Genomic DNA, 20,199 nt, shown 5'->3' on the forward strand with positions numbered 1-20,199 from the left:
GGCAAATCTGCTAATGCTGCTCGATAAATCAGTGTCCATTATGGAAGGGGGTGAAGCAGTGGGCAGCGCTCGGGAAGTCACGCACTTAGTCCTGAATGAGATGCCACCAGCTCAGCGTGCGCCAAGCCTCCGAGGAGGCCTTTGGGATCACCAGGTCCCACATCAGTCCTCAGAGGCATCCCTTCCACCCCTTGCAGCCCTTTTCCTCTCATGTGCCGGGGCGGGGGGCGGGGGGGGCAGTGAAAAAAGAGGAGCAAAACGCTTTGCAGAGGTAGCTGCTGTAGGACGGACCACTCCGAAATCTCCTGGGTAGCCTGGCATCTTCCCTCAGCAGGCTCGGGCAGGGTTGGGCACTGAAGCAAGGGCGACCGGCTGCGCTCCTCTAGTCCGCGCTCTGCGAGCAACGAGGCTGCAGCAGCGGCGGCGGAGCGGGGATTGCCGGTGGCCCCCCTCCCTGCAAGCGCTGCCGGGCGCGACCGGCCACCGGCTGGCCCCAGCCCCGGCCCCCGTTTACCGCCGGATCGCGGGGGCAGCCGCTCGGTCTGCCGGTGCCACAGCACCCCTCGCCCGTGCGAGGGAGACAGCGGCCCTTCCCCGAAAAGCACCGCTCCCCCCCCCCCGCCCCGCTGCCCGCGGGGGTCGGGGGGCTGCTCCCTCACCCCGGCAGGGCCCGCGCCCCCCGCACCCCCCCCGGTTCTCGCCTCCCCTCGCCGCGCTGGAGCGGGGGAGGCGGCGGGAGGAGGGGACTGGCCGCGGCCGCCGCTCCCGTCCCCGCGCCGCTTCGCGCACCGCCCCGCGCCCGCCGGCGGCTCCTCCCGGAGGGGAGGCGGGGGCCGGAGCGGCGGCGGCTCCCAGCCCGGCCCCGCCGCGGCAGACCCGGCCGGCGGCAGCGGGCGTGCGGAGCCCGGGCCGTGCCAGCCCGCCCGGTGGGGCGATGCCGCCGCCGCCGCCCCGCAGAACCGCCGCCGCCGCCGGCCGCCGCCCGGCGGGTGCGGAGGGGAAGCAGCCGGTCGCCGCGCGTCCCTAGGGCGGCCCCGGAGCGGCCCCGTGCCCGGCCCGGCCCTCCCCCGGGCTCGGGGCTGGGGGGGGGCGGCTCGGACCCGGGAGCGCCGCCGCCTTTCGTGCTGTCGCTGCGGAGAGGGGGAGCTGCGTTACTGCAGGTGGAGGTTTTGGCGGAGGGGGTGGGGGCCGGGGGAGATGCCATTTCTGACCGAAGGAGATCGCCGGCGAGAATGAGATGCAGGTAAGCGAGACGGGGATGCTGGAGCGGGGGGACCGGGGCCGGCGGTACCGGCGGCGCGGGGGAGCTGGGAGGGCTCCGTCCCCCCTCCGGGCCGGACCCGCGCCGGTGCTCGGAGGCGCCGGGCTGGGAACTTCGTGCGTGCACCGGAGAGGGCATGGGGGGTGCGTGTGTGTGTGCGTGTGTGTGTGTGTGCGTGCGTGCCGCGGGTGCCCGCCGGTGCAGGGTTTGCGCCGCGCCCCGGGGTGCGGGTCCGGGTCGCGGGCAGCGGTGCGGGCACCGCCGGGCGGTGCGGGGAGGGAAGGGACAGCGGGGCCGGGGGCTGCCGGGGCTGCTCGCCGCGGGGCGGGGGGGGGGACGGGACACACGTGTGCCCCGGGCCCTTCCGTCCTCCAGCCCCTCTGGTGCCGCTCCTGCCGCCTCCACCGCCCTGCTCTGCCCGGGCGTCTTCCCTCTGCCCATCCCCTCCCCAGCACCCCTGTGCCTCTCCCCTGCCGTTCCCCGCAGCCCCTGCCCAGCCGCTGCGGGAATAGCAGCTCGCAGCCAGGCGGGGCCGGGGTGCGGGACCGGGGTCCCGGCCACCCGAGCCTGACTCGCCCAGCAAAGGGCTGGGGCTCGGTGGTGCTGAGGCGAGCGCAGAGCTGCATCCTGATGTGGGAGCTCTTCTCCTCCCCCCGGTAGTTAAGCAGGCGAGTTAGCCGGTCTGGAGCAGATTACATATTCAGGTAGGGTACGGCTGGGACAGCGCTACCTGCCAGGGCTTACTGGGGAGCCAGAGGATCAGCCCTCAGGCAGGCTGTGCCCAGCTCCCCAGCCAGCAAGGGTTAATTCAAGAGGAGGAATCGTCCCTTTGCCTGTCCCCAAGGCAGAGACACGAAGGGTTAAATACACGGGCAGGGATAGCTCACCAGCCCCGAGTGACCAGGCTGGAGGCAGGAGCCATGGGGGGGTAATTTTTCAGGGCGGGGGCTCACCTCTCCATCACCAGCCCGCAGCTTGGAGGTAGGTGAGTCGGGCCGTGGGGAGTTACTGCCGGAGGGGATGATCCCTCAGGCTCCGGGGGAGCTCTGGGAGCACTGAAGGTCCCCCCCCGCCTGGGCTCAGCCCCACGCACAGAAGGCAGCCCAGAGAGCTGAAGATGCTGGGGAGGGTCAGGCTGCCAGCACTGGCTCAGCCCTCGGTTTGCGTCTGGCAGAAAAAAGAAGGGTTTAATGTTGAAGGGGCTTCGCAGGGCAGCCAGGATCGCGAGGATGCCCAAGAGCCTACTGGCCCCAAGGGCTTTGGGAGCCCTCCCGGGCAGTGCCATTGCTTGTTGCTCTCTGATACTGTGTGTAGGTTATCAGATTTTTCACCTTGTGCCTTGGATGTATAAATAGCCTGAGCCAAGGGTAGAGGCATGGTTCGCGTCAGGTGCCAGAGGTGCCACCTCTGAGAAGAAATAGGAGTGTTGGTGTCGTGAAAGTGATTTGCACTCGGAGGAGGGCCAACGGATGAGCATGAGTGTGGGCACCCGTGGGATCAGGTGTCCTCACTGCTGGTGCGTGCTGGGTGGCGAAGCCGAGGCTCTGCTGCCTCTCTCTGCCTGTCGCTAGCCCAGCTACCGCCCGAGCAGTCGCCATCCACGGTCCTTCCCCAGCAAACGCCCTTTCCAGCAAGTGACTCTACCTGCTGGCCTGCAGCAGGGGACCGGTGCGACAGCCCCACGCTCACCCCCAGCCCATGCCGTTCTCCGGGGTCTCAGCCCGCGGAGGGAGCATGGGGCAGAGCAGTTCAGGCATTCCCAGGAGCAGCCCGACTCCACAGACCTGCTCCTTCTCCTTTCTCCCTCCATCTCCCCTTCCTCTGCACCACCTACCGGAGCTCGGCTCTGAAATTATATCCCTTCCACATCCCCATCCCAGCCCTCCCGCGAGCCTTAACCCTCTCCTCGCTGCTCTGCCACTTGCAGCAGCCCTGACCTGACCTTCACGCCTGCTGGAGACAGCCGTGGAGCAGCAGCGTGGCCGTGCCTCCAGCCAGCCTGCCAGCACGGGGGGCTGCATGGACCTTAGCAGGGCTGCCTGCGCTGCCCGACCCATCCCCACCCCAAAGGCAGCTATCCCAGCCCCATGCCGCTACCACAGCCCAAACCTTTGTTCGACTCCCTTCCTCCATGTCTGTTCCCCCTGTTTCAAGTGCACACCTTGTCCCTCTCCTGGCGCTGCAAATGGGCAGTAGCACCCCGTGCCTGTCCCAGGTGCCATGGAGCCGAGGGGGAGCCTCACTCTCCGGGTGCCTGGCTCAGCCCTCCGCCCATCCCAGCAGTGTGGGCTGGGGCTTGGTGGGAGGAGATGTCTGGGCTGGCCGTGCCATCTCCCCTGCTGAGCCTGGCTCTGTAGCTTAATACCATGGAGGAGAGGTGGTCTCTGAAGCTGTTAGCCTAGCAAGGCTGGTGAGCAAGGCGGAGGGAGAAATGCATCCCCGGGCTAAAGCCTCCGCGTCTTCCTACAGACGTGCAGGGGCAGTTTTCTCCTTAGCCAGGCCCTCCCAGTGCCTGCCGCTCTGGGACAGGGACAGACACTCCCCGGTGGCAGCAGTGTCCCTGGTGGGGACTTTGCAGGTTACCAGGTAGCAGGAGGGGGTTTCTCCTCCTCTCTTGGCTGTGAGCCCCCCCCACCAGCAGCTCGGAGCTGGCAGGGCTGCAGGCAGGGGCACCTGCCTGCACCAGGTGCTCGGGCAGCCCCAGCTTTCACTGAGGCTCTCGCAGGGTGGGCAGGAGGCGACTGGAGGAGATAGTGGAGCTGAGTTTACAGCACCTGGGGAAGAGTCGGGTTTTCCAAGACGTTTTGTGGAGGGATTAATTACAAAACAAATGGTTATACTTCTGTAATACAGTACCATGCTGCAGTTACTCTACACTTAGAACGTAATTACTCTGTGATACCTCTAATTACCACTGTTTCATATCACTGGAAGGTTAACAGCATGACTGAATGACTTATTATTCCTTTAGTTTCCTAGTTAATATGGTCACTGTAACGATGCTGAAGTTTATACTGCTTGATGTATGTAACAAGTATAAAATCCTCTAACTTGAGGTTTTACTTCAGGGGTTGATAAATCACTTTTTAGTAACACCACAATTATAGTGTAATTATAGTGTAATTACAGTTGCTGAATTATAAAGCGCAGCCGAACCAGTTGTGGTTCGATGAGGATTAATTAATACACCCCATCAGGTGCTGGTTCAGTGATGGGCCCGGCATGTTGGACAGCTGTTGGGTGCGGGCTGCCGTGACAGCTCTGGGGTGACACCCGTGTCGGGCTGGAGGTTGGACCCCATCCCCTCAAGGGGGGGATGTGAATGTCCCGGTGGAAAAGGCGATGCCACCAACTCTTTTGCGAAGCTTCAGGTGTGGCAGCTGCTGGAGAGACACTTTTCCATGTCACCTCAGCTGAGTCCTGCCAGCCCTTGGGTCCCCCCTTGGCTTGTGGCTCCTCGGGCAGTTTGCGCTCTCCTTCCATGGTGCAGGCTAACACGAGCTCGGTGGGCCCATACTCGCCCTTTATGCTCGACACTGGCCACCGGTGAGGCGTGAGGAGGCCACAGCCGGCGGTGCAAGTCGCGGCACAGCTTGGCGAGGGAGGGTGTTTGCCCAGCTCTCGAACACATCCAATGCACTGAGTCAGCAGCTCTCCTCCAGTCCCTGCTAAACCCCGAGAAGGAAGGGAGCAGGGTTTGTCCTAGCATGAGCAGAAATGGCTTTTGGTGGGAAAAGAGCCAGCAGAGCTTGTCAGGTAGCAGGGAAGGCTGGGATGAGAGAGAAGAGGGCTACAAATGCTTAATGCAAATCAAACAACCCGAGAAAAATAAAGGGAGAAAGCAACTGAAGGCCACGGCCTCAATTTTCTTTCGAGTCAATTTTTTCCCCCTTCTCTCTCCATCCGGGGGAGTAAAAATTGGAGCTTGCGGAGGGGAACGGCTGCATGGAGAGGGACCTCCGTGCCTTTGCCGCGTGTCCCAGCTCCTTGTGACCCTGGCTGAGGACATGTCTTACTAACAGCCGGTTTTGGTGGCTGTTTGAATCTGCAGCCTTTGGGACAGTGTCAGGGCATGTGTGATACAGAGAGGGAGAGGAGCGTCTGAGGACGGAGCTGGCTTGGGGAAGGGGAGAAACACCAGCTGTACCCCCCCCCCCCCAGTGCTTCCCCAGCCCCGGGAGCACTGTCAGCAGCGCAGCGTGGCCTCTGCCCCTCCGTGGCACAGCGGAGCCAGGAGAACGACAGGTCGCACAAAGGTGGGCAGCATTAATTGTCACCTTGACCCGGGCAATTGAATAAATGCTAATAAATGTCACGGAGGGCCTCATCTGCTCTTTAGCCCGGGCAGGGAGTATGAGGCTCCCTCCATCCCTGAGAGCAGCAGGTCACGCCGGCTGGCTCAGGAAGGGCACACAGTGCGGGCAGCACCCAGCTTGAGCAGAGACCCCACACTGCTGGAGTTAACGGCTGTGCCAGGGCAAGAGCCAGGTGATTCCCACCTTGCGGGAGCAGCAGTTAGGAGTGACTAACAGAGCCCACCTCGACCGTGCCTTGCCCTGCCAGGAGGATGCACAGAGTCTATTGATGCACTGGCAGCAGCATGGCTGTGTTGGGGGGGGGGCCCTGCCGTGACCCCACCAGCGGCTCAGCCCTCCCTCTTGCTGACACCTTGGCCACCGTCCCTTACCCTCCATGGTCCCATACCCCATCCAAACAGCATCTCCTGAGCGTGGGACTGGGCTAGGCAGCAGGTCAGCATCCCTCACCAGGGCTGGTTTTGCTCATTCTCCCATTTAAGCACAGAAATGGCTTCTGTTTAACCATCCCGCATGTTTCCTTCCATCAGTTTTTTTCACGTGTCTCTACAAGCTGGTCAGCCTTTCAGTGCCCACGGCATCCTGCCGTGGACGTGTGTCCACACGTGGACATGACTCTCCTGGGCTGCAGAGGACCCAGGTGCCCTGGTCAGAGGCCAAAGGCTTTGCCCACTGAAGCTCTCAAGTCCCTTGTTTCAGGGCTGGGATTGGTGTCCTGAGGTAGGGACAATCCTGCAGGTGAGCCAGAGGGTCCCCGTAGGGAGTGGGGACAGGGTGAGGAGGTGCAGGACTGGGCTGTGTCTCCCGTGGCCCAGCAGTGTCCGAGTGACGCTCAAATGGCAAAATACTCACTGGGAGCCATCAGGCTGGGCTGATCCCCTGCTTTTGGGGACAGGCTGGCCCACTGCTCCCTGAGGGATGTGCCCACGAGCACCCAGCCCCTGCCCTTGCTGCTGTGGGGTCCCTGGGCTGGGTGCCTGCCACCCTGCACAGCCCTTGCTCCCCTGGCAGCCCTTTCCCCCCCGCCATCCCACATTGCTCTTAGTTATCTCGGTAGGACCCACAATTATTTTTTTTTGTCATTTCCATTCCATTTCTTCATCAGAATGCAAAACATTAAATATCGCTCTTGTAATTATGGTTAATTTCATAACCAGCACCTTAATTGGATTGGTCTCTGATGGGGAATTCTCGTAGGAGGGAGAAGCAGAAATATTTTGACGTGATCTATTCTTTCAGCTCTTTGTTTGGATTTGAGATGTCAAGTGTGAAATGGGAAACAACTGATTTAGACCTTGGAGGCAACCTGGGGGTGGCGAGCAAAGTCTGAGCGTTCTTCTTACCCTCGCACAGGCACGTGGACAAACCTCTCCCTCCTGTACCCAAACCTGGCCTTTCCCCACCACCCCTTTGGACTGGGGGTAGTCACAGAAAGCCAAATTGATGTGGTCTAACCCAAAATGTGAGCCTGGGGAGCCAGGGAGGGCATTATGGGCGAGCACTGGCCTGGTGGCTTGCTTCTGTCCCGGCTCCGCTGGCAAGTGGCTTGTGCATTGTACCACAGAGCAAGGCACAGCAATGAGGATTAGGTAGAAAAAAATAGATGGCCACGCTTTAAATGAGCACACACTGCCGGAGCCAGATGAAGGGAGGGAATGAGGGCCACAGTGGTGAGCAGCGTGAAAACCTCCTTGCCCAGCCCATGCTGGGGGAGCAGCCTGGCACAGCTCTGCAAGCTCCCAGTGGGTCGGCGTCTGCTGCCGGGAGCTCGGGGGTGTGAGGGACGCCCGATGGGACACCCCTTTTCTGCTGGGAATCGGGCAGGCAAGGGCCCAACGGCATCCCCAAGCCCAGGGAGGGACACCAGCCCCTCCTGCGCCCTGGTGAACCGGGTTATTTTGGCACTGCTGCCAAGGGCAGCAAGTCCTGGGGGGCCCCGGTGGTCCCCCACGCGCAGCTGGGGCTGTGCCATGCCGTGGCCGTCCCACGGAGCTGGCAGGCTGCGTATCGCGCTGTCACTTTGGGCTTGAGCTACGATTTGCTCTGGGAAACATGGAATTGCGCTGCCATTAGGTGCTGCCATTAAACTGATTTGTGCTCAGCCTGTTTATCCTTTTCAATGGGAAACGATACAGAAGCTGAACTGAAATGGAAACCCTGGCCTTGCATTTCCGATTTAATTTCTATGCACTGTATATCCCTGTGATTACTTTTGTTCGCACATACAGCCCAGAGTGCAGTCTCTGTATTATTATCAACATCACTGGGGAGAAGGAGGAAGGGGCGGAAAGCATCTCTTTCAGTTCAAGCAAAACACAACAAAACCACCCCAAAGCAGCCTTCCGTCGAGGGCAGCGGGGGAACCGCTCCATCCCCACGGTGGGTCCCTCCTTTTTCTCTGTGCCCACAGGCTCAGTGCGATCGCCTGCTGGAAGACAGAAAAGGCCGGGGAAGGGCTCGGCTCCCCGCGGCGCAGCTGAGGCTTCCGGCGTGCTGACAGCCTGTAGCGTAGGCATTAACCCGATTGTGCTTTTCGCCCCTGCTCCAGCTGCTTCACAGCTGCGGGGCAGCGCTGCCCACCCTGCGCCCAGCCCTTCCCCGGCACGAGGCTGCGGGACGGCGCTGCACCTCCCGGGACACATTCCCAAAACGCCTGGGGCTGAGATTTGCTGGGGCGCAGCACCCACAGCCAGTGCCGGCTCAGCTTGGGGCACCCTCATTAGTGAAATCAGCGTGTTGGATTTCATGGAATTGCTCTAAAAAAAAAAATCACAGTTTCCAGTGCTTCTTTTTCTCCTCTGAACCAGCATTTCCCACCTTTTTCTTCTTGCTTGGGGGGGGGGGGTGTGTGTGTCTGAGGTTTGGGTGCAGTGCCAGGACCCCAGGAGCTCTTTGTGCAGCCCCCATAGCTAGAGGACACGTACCCGCAGGGCTGGCAGCACCTGGAGCCCAAATCCTGGCCAGGCCACATCTCGCAGCGCCTCCCTGCCCGCAGCGATTTGGGCTGGGAAGGGCTGGCGAGGCGGTGACCCCTCGTCCCGGGCGGCTGGCACTGCCCGGCCGCTCGCACCCGCGGCGCCTGCTCTGCCCGGCTTCGTGGGAGCGCCTGACTGCAGGACAAACGGGCTCAGCCGCGGCTCAGCACAGTTTGTTTTTATCTAATCTATTTTATTGTTGAATGAAACAATAACAGCAAATACAGGCCCTGAAGACAAGCCATAAATAATGCAAAAATCAAACAAGCGAGAAAGGGGGAAGAAAAAAGAATTATATATGTAAAAGCAGCGCAGAGAAAGCCAGGCTGGGAAGAGGAATCTTCTCTCTGCGTTTGCCATCGCTCATGCTTTCTTTGGCTCCCTTTCTTCTCCAATTCTCTCTTTCTGGAAGTTCCTGCGGCACTAGATTTGTTATTATGTGAACGAAACTTAATAATAACTGGGATGGGGGGGAGAGAGGGAGATCTGCCTTGCGGGAAGGAGTCGGGAAAGGAGGTGGATGGAGAGGGCTGGGCCTTTCGTCTCTTGCAGCACCTTGAAACGCAGCCCGCCACCTTGCTCTGCCCCTGCGTCCGCGCTGGAGACAGGGCAGGGACAGCTCTGCGGGGCTGCTGGTCCTGGCAGCACGATGCACCTTGTCCCACCGATGGGTTATCACAGAGCCATTTTCACTGCGCCGGCCTGCAGTCGGCCTCTCCTGAAAGGCTTCTGAGGCTGCTTATTTTAGGCAGTAGCGTAAAAATATCAGGGCTGGTCCTAAAGGGAGGTAAATCAGCAGGTTTCCTTGGAGTCAGCAAAGCTGCTGGGTTGAAGTCCTCTGAAGTCCTCTCACTACTGTCCCAAAGGTTTCCAGGGAAGACGCAGAGCTCCGGAGCAACCCTTGTACTTTTCTCGGTGTCCTGCAGTGGTTGTAGGGGTATTTAGCGGCTGTGGCGTGGGAACAGAAGTGGTGCCATAAGTACGGTCTAAGCTTAAATTAAATGTAAGGAACATGCTCAGTCCCTGGCAGCAACATTGCTCTGTAGCACCGCAGGCTCGGGCCGTGCTCGCTGGTCCCTGCTTGCTGCGGCTGTGTAGAGTTTGGGACTTTGATCTGGGATTTCCACCTTCAAGCAGTGCCAGGGACGCAGTGGGGACACAGCGGCTCAGACTCGTGGCTGTTAGAGGGAGTCACATTCCCAAAGCCTCGGCGGTGTCCCCTTATGGCTCTGTGGGGTGAGGATGCTTGTGGGGCCAAGGCTGTCAGGCTGGTCTGGCATTCGCTCGCCTGCTGAGTAAATGGAGTAAAGGGGGGGCAGAAGGCACCGGGGTGCTCCCCCATCTCTGCTCGTGACCCTGGTTCTCCGCTGCTGGAGCTGCTGGGTGCCCCAGCCCTGCTCCAGGTGTTGAGCAGAGCTCTAGCGCGCTGCAGAGCCACGGGACACGTTTTGGCAGAGGCTGATGGCTGGAGGGGACGGGATGCCCCCAGACAGGGAGTGTCGGGGAGGGAGCAGTTTGTCTTGGTGCCAGGCAGCCGCTCCTGCCTGGGTGCCCCCAGGTGTGGATTGCGCATTGGGATCGCCAGGAGCAGCGGCTCAGCCTGGCAGGGCCTGCCCACCTCGCTGCTGGGACGCTGGCGCTGGCCACGGCACGGGGACCGTCCTCGGGGACTGGTGCCTGGGTCTGGGGGAGCGGGAAGCCACCAGTCACTGCAGCAGCCATCGAGGCGGGCCCGTACAGAAATACCATCTGCTCCTGATCTGGAGGAAACGCGGCAGCGGGGTGACTTTGTACCAGCTGCTTTTATGCTGGATCAGGTGGTGTCCTGCCCCTGACACAAACACAAGGTTTAGCACAGGCACCGTACAGCTGAGCTCTGGCTGATTCAGCAGCGCGGTGACGGCGTGCCAAGACACGCGGAGCCGCCCCAGCGGCACCAGGGCCGTGTGGAGCTGATGGGCAGGACGGCCGAGCTGCCCGGGCTGTCCCCCTATCCTCCAGCCCCAAATCTACCTCTACTGCCCAGGGTACGGCCCTTTGCAGGGCCCTCGCTGGGGCTGGGGCTGCTCGGAGCACTCCTGGGGAGCTTGGGGGGGGGGGGGGGTGTGCAGAAGGTGTTTGGGTACCACTCGAGGTCATTCCCAGGAAAAAAAAAGCAATCCTTCCTCCAGTGCAACAAGAAAGGGCAGCTGCCAGCTGTGGCCAGGCTGTGCTGGGAGGAGAAGGCAGTTTTCTCCCTGCATGAGCAGGAGAGGGATGGTGGCCCAGGCTCTGGCAGCTGCAGATACCCCGCTCTCCCCAAAGGGCCTTTGCAGGCGCTGGCTCGGGGACGGCCGTGTCCCACGATGCCTTGCTGGCCGCGGGCACGTCGAGGCAGAGCGCGGGGGATGCCTTTGCAATGTCATCGTGACCCTGGCGGCTCTCCCAGAAGACACTCATTGGACAGACCTTTCTTTCACCTCTCCGGTGCAAATGTTTCCATAGCCCTAAGAAGAGCCTGGGGTTTTTCCATCCTCCGTTCACAGCTACAGACAGGGAAGAACTAACATCTACAGAGACCTTCATGCTGTACTGAAGCCTCCTCTGCTCAGCGCTCGCTCATCGCTCAAGTGCCTGCTGAGCTGGGTGCCTTCGGGTGGGCACCTAAAACATCTTGGCGACCCAGCCCACGTCCACAGAGACAGGCGTCCCAAGGAGATTTGCTGAAATAAAGAAAAAGAAGCCCCGTTCAACTAGTTGGTGCACATCCTTCCCAGCCTCCCAGCACACACCATCTCATCCTCCTCCTCACCAGCCCGAAACATCTCCACTGCTGGAGTCCCAAGGCCAACCCTTGGGAGATCTTCCTCCAGGAAACACAGCTCCTCTGCTCTTTGTCTCGCAAGCAGGAAAAAAAAAAAAATCAGCCTCCTCCCAGCTTGCCTGACATGGAAAGCGTTGAACCACCAACCGGCTGCGTCTGCGGCGGCGGTGGGCCAGCCCGTGTCCCGGCCACCTCAGTCGATGAGTAGGGGAGCGTGGTTGGCTCCAAGCCTGAGCTCCACGGTGCGCTGCACCCTTACACTCCTCATTTATCTCTTGCTAGCTCAGGGCTTTACACCCCCGGCATCCACAGCTGCCTTTGCAATTACTTATTGATCACTTGTCAGGATGTTTTCTTTGCTGATGGGGCACTGAAGCATGTGCAGCCAAAGAGAGAGAAAAGATGTTAAAAGCGAAGGAGCAAAGGTGTGAGGAGGGTGAGCAGCACTTGCACAGATGTGATCGCAGCAAGAAAGAGCCTCAGCAAAAAAAAAAAACCAAACCTGCTCTGAGCTTCAGCATCTTGCAGAGACGACTGGGATCTCCTTCCCGTCGCCCTGCTCCAATAACCTGCCTGCCGAGCCTGAAAACCACTCTGCGGGTTGGCTCTGGGCCATCGCCAGTTGTCCCCCTGCCATACAGGGGGGGGATCACACAGATCCACAGCCTGGAGCTAAACCAGTGTTTGGCTGGGCCAAAGCCCCCCCCTTCCAGCATCCCAGCCCCTCAGCCCGCTTTAGAGCTCTTGTCCTCTGCTCTGCCCCCCCTCCGCTTTTTTTTTTTTTTTTGCTCTTCTTGCTCTTTGGCTTGGTGCTTCCCAGCCATAATCCCCTGTGGTGCTGGGGACACCATGTTTTGAGTGGAAGAGCCCCTTCCCACGAGGAAATGCCTTTGCAAGGCAGTGCTGGACGCCAGCTGCTGGGGGTATCTGGTGCCAGCCCGGAGTGCCGGAAGGGAATTGGCATCTTAAATACTTCTTCGTGCTCTTTTACAGCCTCAGAGCAACTGCCAGAGCAGATCAGGTTGCTGCACACCTATTCCAGGCTCCCGCCTCGGAGCAGCTGAAAGCAGATACTTCAGAAGGCTGAGCCAAAGCTCCTGGCTGAAGAGTCGTGCCTTCACGTGGGTGAGGGGAGCCAGTGACCCGGGCAGCTTGTGGCTGGTGGGGCTGGGGGTGGTCTCCTCTCTGGCTAATGTGCCGTGGTTCGTTGCCTTGCATGACTCGCTCATGTGTCCCCACCACCCTGAACTGGGAAGGTCCTCAACTTCTGCCTGTTTCTCCCCGCTTACACTCTCCTGTGCTGCTTCTGGAGAATTTGGGGCCAGGACAGGCCACAGGGCAGCCCTTTGCACTGCCGCAGCCTGTTTTCATGCCCTTCGTTAACAGCCCATCCATTAATGAAGGCCCAGAGGAAATGCGGCAGCAGCTTTCCATCACCCGGGCCAGCGCTGTGCCTCCAGCCGCCCGCCTGCTGCCCACCAGCCAACCCTGGCAGCAGTCAGGGCTTACTTTAGGCTCTCGCTCTCTTTGGTTTCTTCTAATCCATGTGAAGCAGTGTGGTCCCGGGAGGGAAACAGCCCCCTCCACACTATGTGTTCTGGGCCCTACTCCCACCCATCCCTGACCATCCCTGGGCACTGGGGAGGAGGGCAGCTACTACCGACGCCTGTGCTCTGGGGACTGGGTGGGAAAAGAGGAGGAGGAGGGAGCAGGTGGGGTGGGGAGGAAGGAGAAAGAAAGCAAAAGGGCCCACAAATGTGCACTGGACACAGGGAGAAATGATGGAGAGAGGAGGAAATGGGCACGAACGTGTTTGGCAAATTAAAGCTTCTCCCTTTGTTTTGCTGCTTTGCAGATAGCTACAGGAACACTTAGTGCAGAGCCCGGGGTCTGGATAAGCAACTCTTTTAGCAGCAGGAAAGGTTGTTAAATATTTATTTGTAAACCTGGAGTCTTTATCTCTAAAATGTAGTCAAGTTCAATAAAATTTGATTTAGCTGGAGCAGCTTAGAGGAGACGAGAGCACTGACTCCAAGAGCTGTGTCTCGGCAGCTTTGTGTCAAGCCAGCAGAGCAGAGCTGGGGGGGGGTGCGCCCCTGGCTGACCCGCACCCATACCTGGATCCACACTGCAGCCCAGCGTGGGTGCCCGGGCTGCTGGGATCAGGCTCACTCCTGCATGTCCCATGGCACCGCAGCAAGGTCAGCTCCTGCAGGGATGGATGGGGTGGGGGACGTGATCCCCTGGCTCTGCTGAGCCCCCAAAGCACTGCAGCCCCCCCCCCCCCCCGGGATATGGCTTCGTCCTAAATTGCCTGTTGTCGTTTGATGCTCTCAAAAGCATCTGGTTCAAGGGTGAATGCCTTCTGCACTGTAATTTATGGCTGCCAGGTGGGGCTTAGAGCTGACTCGGGGATTTTTGCCACTGTCAGCGTGGCAGCTCGCTTGGTGCGGAGGAGCACTGGGCCGGCCCTGACTGCTGAGCACCCTGTGAGGTGGTGAGCAGGGGACAGCCAAGGGACAGCGGTGACAGTGGAGGGCACAGCCAGGCGTGCTGCCCACCCCTCAGGGCAGGAGAGCGGCGGCAGCCTCAGGAGCAAACCCAGGTGCTGAGCCTGGGCTCCCTCCTGGGTCATCGCCTGGGTTTGGTTTCCGCGGTGCTGTTCCTCCCAGCATCGCGACAGAGCGAACTCCACGCGCATCAGCGCTCCAGCCCGGCCCCGGGCTACGTTTCCAGGCACAGACCCAGAATAGCATCTTTCCTCCCAGCGCTGAGCCCAGGTGGAGACGCTCAGCGGGTCCTGCTGCATTTAGCACCAAGGCAGCGTGGCTCCAGTGCGCCCATCTGCGCCTCTTGGGCAGGGTCTAGCAGCTTCCCCGGGGGACAGGGTTGTATTTGGAGCCGTCGTCCCCAGGTGGCAAGGTGGTGAGGACAGGGGGTCAGTGGATGCCATGGCTCTGGGCATGATTTTTTTTTTGCTTTGGTTTGCACTGGTTTGCTCATTGCCTAAAGGCAGCAAGTCCAGCAGCTGCTCCTTTCCTATCGATTCTTTTTTTTTTTTCATGTGAGAAATGAGAGCCACGTTCACGCCAGAGGGCTGCAGCTCTCCCTAGGCTGGCCTGGCCTGATCCTGCCTGGCAGCTCATGCTGAGGCTGTGGCCGGGCACACCGGAGAGGTGCTCAGGCACGTTTCACGGTCCTACTCAGAGTAAATCTGGGAGGGCTTCCATTTTTGGAAAGCCCTTGGTGGTGCTTTGTCTCAGTCACTTCCCAGGTGGCAACTGCTGAGAGTGGCCACTGCCACCTCTCCCCCAGGGACCCCAAGCCCTGTCCCCAGAGTCACCTGAGCTCATCCAAGGCGGCCGCAGCCCCTCGCCTGCCCAGCACCGCATGGCAGTAGACACAGATGGCCAAAAGGACAGCCCTAACTTTGGGCTGAGGTTTCCTGTTGCAACCCAAGTCCAGCCACCGTGGGGAAATGCGTGATGGTGACTGTAAGTAAAACCAGGAGTTGTTGACCTCAGCTCACAAGAAGCTCACCATGCGAGTCCTTTTTAGAAGGGCACCTCTTAATATCCACCTCACCTTGAGGCACGAATATTCCTCTCTGAACCAGCCAGAGGGAAACGGGAACCAGAAGTGATTTAAAGCTCATCTTAGCCCAGAATTTTTCAGCTTATTCATTGTCTTTCTCCCAAAGCTCTTCTGTGACTCTGGCTATTAAGATTACGGATGTTTTTGTCAGGGATTGTATTTATCATGGATTTAAATTTAGCTGAGAACTAATAACATGTGAGGTGTGTCTAGACTTTAATTCTACGCAAGTGGGCTTATCTGGTCTTTTAACGCCACGCAGATTTTGCTTCATTCATCTGTCACTTCTTTGCTTTCATTTTAGCCATCGACACCGCATCACTCCCGCCAGCTCTGGCCGCTGCCCCTCCGCCGAGGCCGGTGCGGGGACAACAGCACCAGACCAAATGTGTTGCAGGTGCAATCCCCCTCCCGTCAGTGGAGAGGCAGAATTTGGCCCAGGGGAGGTCCGGGCTGATGCGGGAGCCGTGCATGGGGCCTCATGGCGGGATTCGGCTCTCACCCCGCCACCCCGCGCCCAGCAGGGACCAGCGCGTGGCTGCACGCACAGGCAGAGCTGAAATTTCAGCGCAGAACGCAGCCAAATAAGGCCGGCTGCCTGGCACTCTAATGAGCTGAAGTCTTTTCAATCCTGGTATAATTAAGCCCCTTAGACTGTATTTTGTTTTGCATGCAGTGTTTTGCTTTCTTTGATGGCTTTCTCAGCACGGTTGTGAGGAGCGGGAATTGGTTTCTGAGAAACACTGGCCAAGGGAGGCTGCGAGCGAGCCGGCCCACGTTGGCAAGCGTGCCGTGGGAGCAGCAGTGCCGCCGGCACCTCGCGGGCAGGACAGGGTGTTCACCCGCTGCCCGCAGGGAGAGGCGGCAACGGTGGCATGGGGAACCCCTGGCAGCTCAGCTCCGGCCTGGGCTGTGGCACGAGCCCGGGAAGCAAATCCACATGTGGCCCTTTGCCTGAGAACTGCCAACCGGCGGTGCCATCCCGGCCCCGGGGCGCCGGCACATCCCTCCGGCAGGTCCCGGCTCCACCCCGGCAGCATCACAACAGTAGCGGCAACCCCGCTTGTATTTGTAAGGCTGCCCAGCACCGTCAGCACTCGGGAGGTGATGACATAGGAGATGATGAATTGTAAATACTCGGCAAATGGCTCTTTGCAGGCTGGCCCAGGCCCAAGCGAGCCCACTGGAAATGTTTCCACGGGACTGGGACATGCTGACCCGGGGCTGGCGGGAGGGAGCTCGGCACCGCTGCCAGGGGAGCCCTGTGGGATCGGCTCCCAGCACCGCACCCCTTCACATCGGGGGCCACGTGCTTCGCGTGGTCCCCAGTGACCTGCCCCGCTGCAGAGGGAGCAGGGAAAGGGGATGGAGGAGGACAGCGAACTGGAGGGAAACGGCAGGAGGATTTCTGTGGGGCCTGCGGGACTGCCTGGTGTGCCAAGGTCTGGCACTTTCCAAGATGGTGCTGGTGGACGTTTTTATGGCCAGTCCATCACCCTTCATCCTTGCGTCTTGCAAAGAAATTTTAAATAATTTTTGGGGAACAAAAGTTGTACTTGGATCATAGATCTGTATGACTATAAACAGATGCAATGGAAGTAATGCAGAGAATACGCACCAGAGCCATAAAGAGTGCTGGAGCAGGGAGAGTAATGCACAGGATATATAATGATGGATATAAACGGAGCCAATGGAAGTAATGTATTGAGTCTATTCAGCGATAGCCATAAATAGCATTAGTAGAAGCAACGCGGGGTGTACACATAACAATAGATACACAGTCCAGAGTAGCTGTACATCTAATATGCAATATTAACATGATTTGATCCCTCATAACAGCTCGAACAACAAGGAAATAAATGCAACAGAGGCAGCGCGACTGGGAGCGTTGGCTTCCGTTTGCCAATGGGCCGGGGCGATTCTGGGCCGGGGCAGAAGCCAGACAATAACTCCCGAGTGGGTCTCCCAGGGAAGGTGGCAGGAGGCCAGGCCTTTCCCAGCTGAGACCCCCCCATACCCTGCAGACCGACCCCCTTACCCCGTAGCACCCCTGGACCTCACATCAAGCTGTAGCTCACTCCGTAGATAGACTGACCCGTTGCTGTTTCTCAGAGGGGAGCGGTGCAGGTCTGTGCCTTGCGGGCAGGCGTGGCGGGAGGCAAAGGACAACCCTGGGGGGACACCGAGACCGGGCTGCTGCAGAGCCTGGGGGAGCATGGACGAAGGGGACTGGTCCCCACGGAGCTGTCACCATTGCTCCCCACTCAGACACCCTGCCACCAGCCGGCCCCTAGTGGGGTTCCCCCAGATGCTCGATCCTGCGCTCAGCTCCTCTGCGTTTGCAAAGCAGCCTTTATATTCAGGCTCCATCTACAGGGAACTGAATAATTTCAAGAGCTTAAAATAGGATGTAGATAGATGTGTTTAGTATTAATTTTTTTTTTAAGAAGCCGAGGAAGCGAGGTCTGTCTGACACAGATTCCTCCAGGCTTTCCACTCAAAGTCTGCGCACGTTCAATCATCAAGTGGAAAGTTGGGGGGGGGGGGGAGGAGAGATGGTCTTGTAGCCAAAGGGCTGGATTTCAGCTGGAAAATGAGAACCTCTGCTCTGCCTCGATGATGCCTTTCGCCTTATTGGTGGCTCCACCAGGAGGGTAGACCTTTTGCCGTGGTCGTGCCTGTCATTTGTTCATGTCCACCTTGCTCTTTCTCTCCCCTGTGTTACCTGCAGGTGAGAGATAGGATGGTAGCTGGGGAGGCGAGTATGCGCAGCCCAATCCTGGCCTGCTGGCAGCCGATTCTCCTCCTGATGCTGGGATCCATCCTGTCCGGCTCTGCCACGGGCTGCCCCCCGCGCTGCGAGTGCTCTGCCCAGGAGCGCGCCGTCCTGTGCCACCGGAAGCGATTCATGGTCGTGCCAGAGGGGATCCCGATTGAGACCAGGCTGCTGGACTTGGGCAAGAACCGCATCAAGACGCTCAACCAGGATGAATTTGCCAACTACCCTCACCTGGAGGAGCTGGAACTAAACGAGAACATTATCAGTGCCATTGAACCTGGGGCTTTCAACAACCTCTTCAACCTCAGGACGCTGGGGCTCAGGAGTAACAGACTCAAGCTGATCCCCTTGGGGGTGTTTACCGGACTCAGCAACCTTACCAAGCTAGACATTAGTGAGAACAAAATTGTGATCCTCCTAGACTACATGTTCCAGGACTTGTACAACCTGAAGTCTCTGGAGGTGGGGGACAACGACCTCGTCTACATCTCCCACCGGGCCTTTAGCGGCCTCAACAGCTTGGAGCAGCTGACCCTGGAGAAATGCAACCTGACCTCCATCCCCACGGAGGCCCTGTCTCACCTTCACGGCTTGATCGTGCTGCGGCTGCGCCATCTGAACATCAACACCATCCGGGATTACTCATTCAAGAGGCTGTACCGGCTCAAGGTCCTTGAGATCTCACACTGGCCCTACCTGGATACTATGACGTCCAACTGCCTCTACGGGTTGAACCTGACTTCCTTGTCCATCACCCACTGCAACCTGACGTCCATCCCGTATGTGTCGGTGAGGCACTTGGTTTACCTCCGGTTCCTGAACCTGTCCTACAACCCCATTGTCACCATCGAGGGCTCCATGCTCCATGACCTGCTCAGGCTGCAGGAGATCCAGCTGGTGGGAGGGCAGCTCACCACGGTCGAGCCCTTTGCCTTCCGCGGCCTCAATTACCTGCGCATCCTGAACGTATCCGGGAATTTACTGACCACCCTGGAGGAGTCGGCCTTCCACTCGGTGGGCAACCTGGAGACCCTCATCCTCGACAACAACCCCTTAGCCTGCGACTGTCGGCTGCTCTGGGTTTTCCGGCGGCGATGGAGGTTGAACTTCAACAAGCAGCAGCCCACCTGCTCCACCCCCGAGTTCGTCCAGGGCAAGGAGTTCAAAGACTTCCCCGACGTCCTCCTGCCCAACTACTTCACCTGCCGCCGAGCACGGATACGGGACCGCAAACCTCAGCAGATCTTCGTGGACGAAGGCCACACGGTCCATTTTGTCTGCCGGGCAGATGGGGACCCGCCCCCCACCATCATGTGGCTCTCTCCCCGGAAGCACCTCATCTCTACCAAAACCAACGGGCGGCTCACTGTCTTCCCTGATGGCACGCTGGAGGTGCGCTACGCCCAGATCCAGGACAATGGCACCTACCTATGCATCGCCAGCAACGCGGGTGGCAACGACACCATGCTGGCCCACCTGCACGTGCGCAGCTACTCCCCAGACTGGCCCCACCAGCCCAACAAGACCTTCGCGTTCATCTCCAACCAGCCCAACGAGAGCGATGCCAACAGCACGCGCGCCACCGTGCCTTTCCCCTTTGACATCAAGACTCTCATCATCGCCACCACCATGGGCTTCATTTCCTTCCTGGGTGTCGTGCTCTTCTGTCTGGTGCTCCTCTTCCTGTGGAGCCGGGGGAAAGGCAACACTAAGCACAACATTGAAATCGAGTACGTGCCACGCAAGTCCGACGCGGGCATCAGCTCTGCCGACGCGCCGCGCAAGTTCAACATGAAAATGATTTAACCAGGCAACAATTTGCAAATAATAATGGTGGTGTTTTGGTTTTTTTTTTTTAAAAAAGAACAAATGAACAAATAAAAATAATTAAAAAACAAACATTGCTACAAACATACCGACCTCTCTCCTTCCACCATGTCCTCTGCCCCTGTCCAAACCCACTGCACCCGCACTGTCACCACCTCTTTCTCCTCCTCCTCTTCTTCTTTATACCAGGAAAACATTCAGCCGATGTCTTCAGGACTCCTGTGTTTGTAAGGACTTTGTCTGATGGACTCTGGTGTCAGATACAACTCTGAGAGGGAAAAACAACAGAGGGGGGAAGAAAAGAAAGGAAAAAGAAATAAAATCAATAAAAAGTTACGAACTTTCTTCTGTAACTTTGATTTCAATAATTATGGATTTTTATGAAAACTTGAAATAATAAAAAAACCCTATTTCCTATAGATAGTTGGAATGCAAAATCTTGACTTCTTGATCTGTCCAGTTCTGTACCTCTGGCGAGCGCTCGCTCGCTGTCTCGCCACAGAGGCATTTTCCAGCCGCCTCACTAACAACAGCCCCAGGCTGGGGCGACTCTCCCGCCGACGCCAAAGGTTGGCGCTCCCCCAAAAGGCCCTTCTGCCGCGTCTTGGGCCCTGCGCAGCACCGAGAGGAGTTTGACTTTTTTC

General features: G+C 58.9%; 1 protein-coding gene across 4 annotated transcripts in view; it reads left to right on the forward strand.

Moving 5' to 3' along the window:
* LINGO1 (leucine rich repeat and Ig domain containing 1) overlaps positions 1 to 19,974 on the forward strand; it is a 159,932-nt gene extending 139,958 nt beyond the window's left edge. For 3 of the 4 annotated variants that reach the window (XM_075764706.1, XM_075764705.1, XM_075764707.1), the window contains one exon: positions 17,681 to 19,974. In XM_075764706.1, coding sequence (XP_075620821.1) covers positions 17,693 to 19,534 — 1,842 coding nt within the window. In that variant the 5' untranslated portion in view covers positions 17,681 to 17,692 and the 3' untranslated portion in view covers positions 19,535 to 19,974. Of the gene's footprint in view, positions 1 to 741; positions 1,244 to 17,680 lie in introns of those variants that run through there. The other variant, XM_075764704.1, reaches the window with a different exon arrangement.
* Positions 19,975 to 20,199: the final 225 nt, after the last annotated feature.

The sequence above is a fragment of the Balearica regulorum genome, chromosome 12, assembly GCF_011004875.1.
Source record: "Balearica regulorum gibbericeps isolate bBalReg1 chromosome 12, bBalReg1.pri, whole genome shotgun sequence".
Lineage (NCBI taxonomy): Eukaryota > Metazoa > Chordata > Aves > Gruiformes > Gruidae > Balearica > Balearica regulorum.